The following is a 9,671-nucleotide window of genomic DNA, read 5'->3' on the forward strand; positions in this document are numbered from 1 at the left end:
TGTCGTTTTTACATTTCTGTATGCATTGTGTCTTAGATGGTCAACTTCTGCTCATTGGTTGGTGGCCCATCTTATTAAATCATAGAGCTCAGAATATTAAGTTAAAAGTTCTTTAAAATTTTAAAGGTTAAAAATGTATTATTAAATATGGCAGAGTTGGTCCTCCATACTCTAACAATGTTCTGAAGGGAAAAGGAAATTCAACCCAGTACCTAATAAAGTTGCCAGTGTAATGTAATTAAGTTATAATGTGGTATTCTCACCCACAAAGTATCAGAATGATCTAAAATCAGACATTTATTGATGCCTAAATAAAAGTAAAAGATAAACAAATATATTTTAAATATAGGGTGAACCAATAACTGAGAGAATTAAAAAAAGATCACATCAAATCAAGTAAAAAATGTGTTAAAAATCCATAGAAAAAGTGAAAAGGGAGCTAAAAAAAAAAAAAAACCTTTATAAGAATTAAAAGATGATATGATGCCTCAGAGCTGCTTATTAATAAGCTACTTTAAAAGCACCGCTGCTGATAGAGGATGTAAATAAAGTCTGAAAAGCCTCCAGATGATGCACAGAAAAATGACTCATCGTCAGTGACGTCACAGTTTACGGTCACAGTTTAAAACCAGTCAGTCTGAGTAAAAACGGAATTTCATCTGGTTCATTTTACACCTTGAATAAAAAAAAGGCTTTGTTACATTTAACAAATGCTTTGTAAACAAAAACAGACTGTAAGCACTTTTTTAGTTCTTGAAATGTTTTAAAACTCATAGAAAGTAGTTTAGAAACACAAAAGTAAGCAAATACAGTCGATAACTGTCATAGAAGTTAGAGAAAAGTTTTCCCTTTCTGTACCCAATTATAACTAACTCCACTTCTTCCTTTTTCATTCTTTCCGCTACTTTCTCGTTAGTTTTCCCCGGGGAGGAGGCAGTTCCTTTCTTCCTACATCTTTTCTCCTAAAAACCTTCTCTGAAAGCTTCACCTTGGCTCCTCAAAGATCAGCGGAGGACTGAAAGAGGTGAAAAGAAGCGAAAAGAAGCAGGCGCGTGGTTCTTACCGTAAAGCCGCGCGTCTCCCTGCGGGTTTCTGTGTGCAAACAGAAATAAAAAGAATGGAAGTCTAAAGTGTTGGCCCTGCAGAACCCACTCGCTCCTGCTCCATTCCCCTCCTCTGTGTTTCTCCTCCCTCCCGGAGCCTCCACTCCCCTCCGATGCTCACTATTAGATTTTCACAGAACTTGAACAAGGAAGCCAAACGAGGTCACGTGACACAAAGATTTAATTAAGATATCTGGAGCTATAATGACATCTAGTTGGCAAGAATGAGACATGAGTAACTAAATGAAGACTTAATTGAAGATGGAAAATATTCATGTCACACTTTTTTTTTATTTTAGCTAAAGAAATATGAACTTTAAAATACATTCAATTATTTAGCTAAGAGCAGCAATAGGATGAATATCTACAGTTATGCAGAGGTAATTAGATGTGAACAACATGTTTATAGTTTACAATACCCCGTTGTTGCATAAGGAGCTATGTTAACAGTCAGACAATAGGATGATGATTAAATTTGTTTATAGATGTTGGAGATCGGCCTGTTTTCTAGTATAGTCCTGTTTCTCTGACTCTGACTGGCAGGATTTGCTCTCTTTATCCTCTGACATGGGAGTTGGCTCGGAGCTGCTTTTTGCATCTCTGCTTCTGTCTCCTTGTACCCCAGTCGGCCTCGGCAGATGGCCGCTCACACTGAGCCTGGTTCTGCTGGAGGTTTCTTCATGTTAAAAGGGAGTTTTCTCTCCACTGTCGCTACGAGCATGCTTATTGTGAGGGATTGCATTCGAGTCAATGAGTCGATGCAATCAACTGGTTTTCCTTAGATAGAAAACATTGAATCAATCTGGCTGTATGATCTGGTGAACTGTAAAGTGCCTTGAGATGACATGTGTTGTGAATTGGTGCTATATAAATAAAATGAATTGAATAAAAGGCTGTGTTACATTTAGTCCTTTACTATAAAAAACGCACTTGCATAATAAAAACATATGATTGTAGGGCTGCAGCTAATGATCATTTTTCAAATTGATTAATCTGTCGATTATTTTTTCGATAAATCGATTAATAATCAGATAGCCAAAGGTTCCTTAAAGAAGATCTTTTACTAAATGAAACAAGGTGAAACAGAAACTTTTCCTCTTGAGGAGTTCTTGATAGAGAATATTGAAAGACAAAAACTTTTTTTTTATATCTCAAATAAAAAAATGTTTACATATTTTTTACAATTATGTTAAAATTCCTGCTCTGAGTGTGTTGCTCTGTCGGCTAAAGTCACATTTTAGTGGCCCTATACTCCAGTTAATGATTAATCAATTACTAAATTAGTTGATGATTATTTAAATAATCGATCAATATGATTAATTGTGAAGCTGAGTGGGAGCACTCAGCTTCACTCACAAAGATGTGTTTTCTTTTACTTAAATTTAGTCTAAATGTGTTTTATTATTTACATCCCGGAACTTTAAACATTTTTTGTGTCAACTAGGGCCGCAACTGAAGATTATTTTGCAAATCAATTAATTTGTCGATTATTTTTTCAATTAATCAATTAATAATCTGATAGCGAAGGGTTCCTTAAAGAATATTTTTTATTAAATTAAACCAAGTGAATTTCAAACTTTTCCACTTGAGGAATTATGGGTATATTTCTAGCATGTAGCATATTCACAGATGATTTTTTTACTCCTAAATGCAAAATGTTTATACATTTTTTTTCAATCTTGGTATAATTACTAGTGTTGCACCGATACCAGTATCAGGTAGGGCTCCGATCCATCAGTAATATGGTGATATCAGTATCAGCAAGTACCAACAAATAGGTCACCGATACCATTTTAGGGGAGACACAGCTTTTATTTTATTATTACAAATATGTTAAAAGTGTGGCATGCATTTGAATGAAACCTCCTCTAAACCAATACTTTATAGAAGCAACATTTTTAGTGCATTTTCCCCCCAGCTTCACATCTCAGGACTAACATCCTTTGCTATATATTCTTTGCAGAAGCTAAAGTTCCGTTAGCTTGGAAGGAGGATAGCTTTTATGTCTTGTCAGTGGTTCAGAATCAGGCATCAGTCTAAAGTTTGCTTTGGCCAATCCAAGCATGAATATGTTTTGATCTAAACCACTCCTGTAGCTCTGTCTGTGTTACTGGGGTTTCTGTTCTGAAAGAGGAACCTTTGTTTCAATCTGCCTTTAACAGGTTTCCTTCCTCTATTCATCCATCCATCTTCCCCTCAACTCTGGCCAGGTTTCTTGTGTCTGCTAAAGAAAAGGATCCCCACACCATGATGATGTCACCCCCATGTTTCACCATGGAGTATTCAGCATTATATACATACACATACATACAAATCTAAATATCACTCATGAGCTTTATTATGGTCTCAGTAATATCATCTCCTCCATGTATTTGCTTTATTTTTCTTCAAACAACTGCTTCCTCTTTTCAACTCTTCCATAGGGTCCAGCTTTGCAGAGCGCACGGTTGTTCATTTACAGGTGAAAGTCTGTAATAGTATTCTTAGGCTTACATTTAGTTAGCTGCTAATTTGCTGTGCTTTGAATTGACCAAAAGTAAAAAAGGTTAAAGGGTTGGAAAAACTTTTGCACAGTATATTAGCCTCTGCTGCTTTACCTGTATGGGTTCCAGTCCTAATGTATTGGAGTACTGATAAATTATTTCTTCTTTACATGGTAGATTTGATAATATTCCCATAAGAAATCTGCACAGTTAGGTGTTACCAAAATGTCTCCTCTTAGGGTAGTAAAGGAGAAAGAATGCAAACGTTTATCACTGTGACATTTCTTAACCGCCGCCCCTGTAATCAGTCTACCAGGCTTTTGGATGAGACTGAGCCAAATCATTGCATATCTCCTGCAGCTGGGACCCTTGAAAACTGTGTTTTTAATTCAGAATTTTAATATTACTCAAGCTGTAGGAGGAGGGGGAAAAAAACACCGCCATCTTGCCTGCTGAGGTCACTGCTCCTTTACCACAATGTGCTCTAACTCCTGTATTATAAATATTTGAACAAAATTTAAAATGGTTTCTACTGAAATACAAACAAATTGTAGGGGGGAAAAAATGCTGCTAAAGGTTCTAATCTGTTTTTTTTTTTAACCTTCTCAGACATTTTGCTCTTCTCATCGTCAAGTTCTGACAAAATGTAAGTTTTTTTCAAATGTCCATAGGATAAGACAAAAATATTTATAGAGGACTCAAACAATTCACATGCAGTATTAGCTAAAAATAATCTATAAACACAACAATAGTACAAAGGCAATTCATTAAAAACAAAAAAGCATCCTTATTTAATTTGAGGAACTCCTGATGACAATAGGATGGTTGTAGCTGATTACTGCCTGTTCTGCTGCTGCTATTAAATGGAGAGTTGAATAAAAAACCTTTGACATAGAGGGAGGCTGATAAATGAATGCCTTTTGTTGCATATTGTTGTTTAATGTACAGAGTTAAACTGCAAAAGGAACTAATGTGTTCCAAAGACATTGAGTCATATTATCTGGAACAGAACAAAAAAAAACAAAAAACAGATATTTTATCATTTTATTTCCATGACTATAACAGTAATGTGTGAAAATCTCCTCACATATTGATGCACATTAACCACTAGATGTCACATGTGCACATAATATTAGTGAATTAACTGAGAAAACCCCAAACACTGACTATATAAATAATTATTTATTCCCTCTCTATTCCCTCCTTGCATTTAAGGCTGCTTCTTTAAAGAATGAGATTTAACATACATAAACAATTTTATTCTTTAATAACTGCAGTCAAAATATCTGGATTATATAGCAGAGCGCTCCATCATCCACTGCCTATACCTGCTTTTCCTCACAATGTCAACGGAAGTAAATTAAAGTAAAGAGGTTGAAAAGAAGCAAGCATTAATCAAGAAGAAAATCTCTCTGGGTCACCAGTTTTACTACCCCTGCTGCCGGACCCTCAGAGTCTTCACCACTATAAACCAAAATAAACCATCAAGGTTTATTTTGTTGTTCTAAAGATGTTCATCGTCAATGTTTCTATGCAAGATAAGCATTTTTTGGAACATGCAATGTCTGTTTTCCTTTGTGTTGTGAGGTCACAACAATAATAAGGCTCGGAAAGAGCAAGAACTTGGAGGGAGAATGTAAGAGAATCCTGTGCTTTAGGTATTACTGAGCTCCTAACAGAAAAAGCCGGAGCATGCAGCGGGGAGACAGATGGATGGCTTTCCCTATCAAAGCTGTAATCCCAGTGACTGAATGTTTGGTGAATAAAAGACAAAGAATGGATGGTTGGATAACACACAAGTGTTGAGGAAAACAATGTGCACTGTGCTGATGAGTCTTTATTTGAGTCTCTTTCTCCTTGCAATATGATACATTCCTATTGCTGCTGCACTTAATGTTGCGTATTTATCTTATTATATCGTGATCTCATCATATTTGCATGAGCTGTATGCAACTAAATTGTGTTCTGTATAAACCCTGTGCAAACAAAATTCCATTGAAGTAAATTTACTAAGTGTTTGTTTATACCAACAGTAACATTTATAGGGAAATACGGGACTGTTTGTTTGTTTTTGTACTAAAAACGAGTAGTTGAAATATAATGTATTTCTTAAATATCTACAAACAAAGGTGGAAATCCAGACCTGTCTGCATATCTAAGCAACAAGTGATCAAAAACAAGTTGCTTTCATACTTTGACCACAAGGTGGTGCTAAAACTTCACCATGGACAGTCCCTAAGCTACTCTCTCACTGCTGAAGATAAACACTAAAGAGAAGGCTGTCTAACAGAGGAAACCTATTGCTTGCCCTTTCTCACTTTTGATTATAAACGATGTAGTTGGATAACATCAATCAAGATGTTTTCCAAGTCATCATTCAACTTACTGTAAAATACATATTACTTGGTATTTTATAGATCAACCAAAAAAAAACCTTGATGTCATTAACTAATTTGATTTAAATTGGACCTGCATCTTAATAAAACCAAAATAAAACAGTTGACAAAAACAGTTTAGTGCATTGCATAAGAGATCTGCACGATAGTGTAGCCTATGGAGTTAGTAAACTCATAAAGCTAAATATGTTTCAGTTAAGTTTTAAGTCATACTCTAAAATAAGAGAAACAAACAAAAGTTTAGAAATTGCAACAACATATATTCTACCATCATAAGGCTCTTTATTTTTTTACTTGTTTGTTTTATTTGCTTGCTTTTTTTTCATCAGGGGTAATTTTATATTTTATTTTTTTAGTTTACCCACAAAAAAAAAATCAATGAAATGGAGAAGGGGTCGAAATGAAAATTTTTAAAAATAAAAACAAACAAACAAAACAAAGCAGTTTAATTTTAGAATTAATTTCATGAATGAAAATAATCCTTCAACTGTAACGCTAACTTAAAAAAAACGTCAGTTGCTCAAGTTAAACTACCTTAATACAAAAACAATCAGGCGACTTTAAAAACTCTAAACTTAGGGGGCTCGGTCCAAAGTTTTGTGTGACGTAACGCTCATTGATTGGCCGCCACTGATTATGGTAACTGATGGGCGGGCTCCAGGAAAAGAGTAGTTGACGTCAGTTCGGCCGTTGGCAGCCAGTGAAACAAACATGGCGACAGATTCAAGTGGACTGGGCTTTCCTCTGACTTTATTTGTGTTTTTTTGCGTGTTGGCGGCCAGGGAGACCGAGGCAGCGGTCCCGGAGTCACGGGGCGTAACTCGGATAATCGGCATGCGGCTCGAGAAGAGCAACAGGCCGGCCGAGACCACCGAGACGGGAGTTATTCAGGTGACCGAGGGCAGCGAGATCTTCATCAGGTTCTACGGACTCTACCTGTTTCCCAACAGCTCGGAACTCATCAGATTCGCCGAACTTTACGACAACGTTGGAGAGGACGATCAGTTTGGCGCACGTGACGTTCAGTTAAACAGGACTTGTCCGGAACACTCCAAGGATGTTTTAGTGAATGGGCCCATGCAGGTAAGCAACCAGAACACCGCCGGACTTGTCAACCTCACCATCAAGCAGCTTCGGAAAAGTGAAATGTCCAAAGTGTTCGGGCTGTGCGTCCTCCAACCCCAGGAGCAGAAGTGGATCCTGCTGGATGATAATGACGGCAGGCTGCGGGTGGTGGAGGAGGAGAAGTCCCTGCTGCCTATTTGGCTGCAGGTGATCCTCATCTGCTGCCTGTTGGTGCTGTCCGGCATGTTCAGCGGGCTCAACTTGGGGCTGATGGCGCTGGACCCCATGGAGCTCCGCATCGTGCAGAGCTGCGGCACCGAGAAGGAGAAGAAATACGCCCGAAAGATCGAACCCATCCGCAGGAAGGGGAACTACCTGCTCTGCTCGCTGTTGCTCGGCAACGTCCTGGTCAACACCACCCTCACCATCCTCCTGGATGACCTCACTAAATCCGGACTCGGGGCCGTGGTGGCTTCCACCGTGGGCATCGTGATCTTTGGGGAGATCGTCCCCCAGGCGCTGTGCTCCCGGCACGGCCTGGCAGTGGGTGCCAACACCATCATGCTCACCAAGCTCTTCATGCTGCTCACCTTCCCTCTCTCCTGGCCCATCAGCAAGCTGCTAGACTGCGTGCTGGGGCAGGAGATCGGAACCGTCTACAACCGGGAGAAGCTGGTGGAAATGCTGAAAGTGACCGAACCCTACAACGACCTGGTGAAAGAGGAGCTCAACATGATCCAAGGGGCGCTGGAGCTCAGGACCAAAACGGTGGAGGACGTGATGACGCCTGTGAGCAACTGCTTCATGATCAGCAGTGATGCTGTGCTCGACTTCAACACCATGTCAGAGATCATGGAGAGCGGCTACACCCGGATCCCTGTGTATGAGGACGAGCGGTCCAACATAGTGGACATCCTCTTCGTCAAGGACCTGGCCTTTGTGGATCCAGACGACTGCACCACCCTGAAGACCATCACCAAGTTCTACAACCACCCAGTCCACTTTGTCTTCCATGATACCAAGCTGGATGCCATGCTGGAGGAGTTTAAGAAAGGTTTGTGGAAATCTTTTTCTCTGATGGTGTTCTGGAAATAAGTATGCCATGGAAACACTTTCTGATCTGTCATAAAACTATAACCTCTGACACATATACACCAATTATATCCTCAGGTTTGGCATCTGTCAACCCTTTATAGGGCAAATAACCGTTTTTGATCACAGGACAAACCTCCCTTGGTGAGGTCTAGAAGCAGAAGATCTATATCCAGCCATTCAGTAAAGATCCTGCTGCATGTCTGCACATCTTATTTTGGCATTTGACCAATTAGATGAGCCCTTTAATGATATATTACCTACTGTAAATTAAGTTAAAAAAAAGTTAACAAGTCAAGAAAAAAGGGTAAAAAGCTAATTTGAAAAGTTAAAAAGTAAACATAAAAAGTTAATAAGCCTAGATAACAATTATATTTACGCTTATAAACTAAAAAGTGCCAGTATCAGCATTATTGCCTCTAAGGTTGTTAAATGTGTTGCTTTCACTCTCAGAGGGGATTTTTTTTAGGCATTTCTTTCTTTCTTTCTTCCAATAATACTATTGGCTTGAAATTTTGATTTTCAAAGCATTTGACTGAGTGCCATATAAAGGGTTAAAGCAGAGCTGCACCAATCAGTCACCCAAACATAAAAACTGCTAAATATTCTCCTCTGATTGGAGGTTAGGTGTGGAAATATATATATATTTCTATTTCAAGAAGTGGATCTAAACTGAAATGCTGATATTTTTAGTCTTTTAATGTCAGTCAACAACATTCAGATTCATAATTTCTCAGTTTTATAAAGAATGGTGATGCAAAGATGGGAAACTTTGTGTTATTTTTCTTTTTTTTTTTTGCCTTAGTCTTGATGAAATAGTTCCATAGGAAAAGACTGATCTGTGCGTCTCTTAACCTAAAAGAACAACAGCAGAGAACCAGCAGTGAGGTTATGGTTTATTGATGCATGAGGGGAACAAAGGTCCAATAGATTAGCTACAGCAGCCCAAACTACTAGAAACATTAGTGCTGCTTCTGATAGAAAATGTAAAAAAAAAAAAACACTACAAAGCACAAAGGTAACCATACCAGTCATACTGTTATGCCTGATAGGTGCTGCATTTTTAATAATGCTTATGGGTTTTTTTCTCCCTAAACTGTTGCATTTCATTTCAAGTTTATACTTATTCTACTCTAATATTTTACCCAGACCTTACCCAGATTTTGATATTTTGAAAGTGTTGAAAAATTGTTGAAAGGATGTATTTTTGGGTTACCTTGGAATGCTAGTTCAAAACAAACAGATGAAAGAACAAATCCTGTGGGGCAGTTTAATAAACATGTTAGCCAGAAACCAGAGATAAAACAGAGAGGGACAGATTGTGTTATTGATTATCTGTTATTACCAACTAGATCTTTGAAAATCACTATACTGGAATATGCTGATGAAGGTTCTCAGTCATCCAGGTCATAGTCATCACAGAGGAACGAGGGACCCACCCACTCCAGCCGGTGAACAATATCTCCTTAACGACCGACTCTTAACAATCATAGACAGATTTTAGGTATTACAGGAGACAATCCCCCCTTAAC

At 38.2% G+C, this 9,671-nt stretch overlaps 2 protein-coding genes across 4 annotated transcripts in view; one reads left to right on the plus strand and one right to left on the minus strand.

Annotated features, from left to right (window-relative positions):
- LOC107099479 (phospholipid-transporting ATPase ID-like) overlaps positions 1–1,197 on the minus strand; it is a 75,123-nt gene extending 73,926 nt beyond the window's left edge. The window contains exon 1 of the mRNA XM_015397622.1: positions 1,064–1,197. The gene's annotated coding sequence lies outside the window, so the exon portion shown is untranslated. The remainder of the gene's footprint in view (positions 1–1,063) is intronic.
- A 5,455-nt stretch (positions 1,198–6,652) lies between these two features.
- Positions 6,653–9,671, plus strand: part of LOC107099480 (metal transporter CNNM4-like) — a 49,658-nt gene continuing 46,639 nt past the window's right edge. For 2 of the 3 annotated variants that reach the window (XM_015397623.1, XM_015397624.1), the window contains exon 1: positions 6,653–8,101. In XM_015397623.1, the coding sequence (XP_015253109.1) occupies positions 6,694–8,101 (1,408 nt within the window). In that variant the 5' untranslated portion in view covers positions 6,653–6,693. The remainder of the gene's footprint in view (positions 8,102–9,671) is intronic. The other variant, XM_015397626.1, reaches the window with a different exon arrangement.

This window comes from Cyprinodon variegatus, unplaced genomic scaffold, assembly GCF_000732505.1.
Source record: "Cyprinodon variegatus isolate N-32 unplaced genomic scaffold, C_variegatus-1.0 Scaffold875, whole genome shotgun sequence".
Lineage (NCBI taxonomy): Eukaryota > Metazoa > Chordata > Actinopteri > Cyprinodontiformes > Cyprinodontidae > Cyprinodon > Cyprinodon variegatus.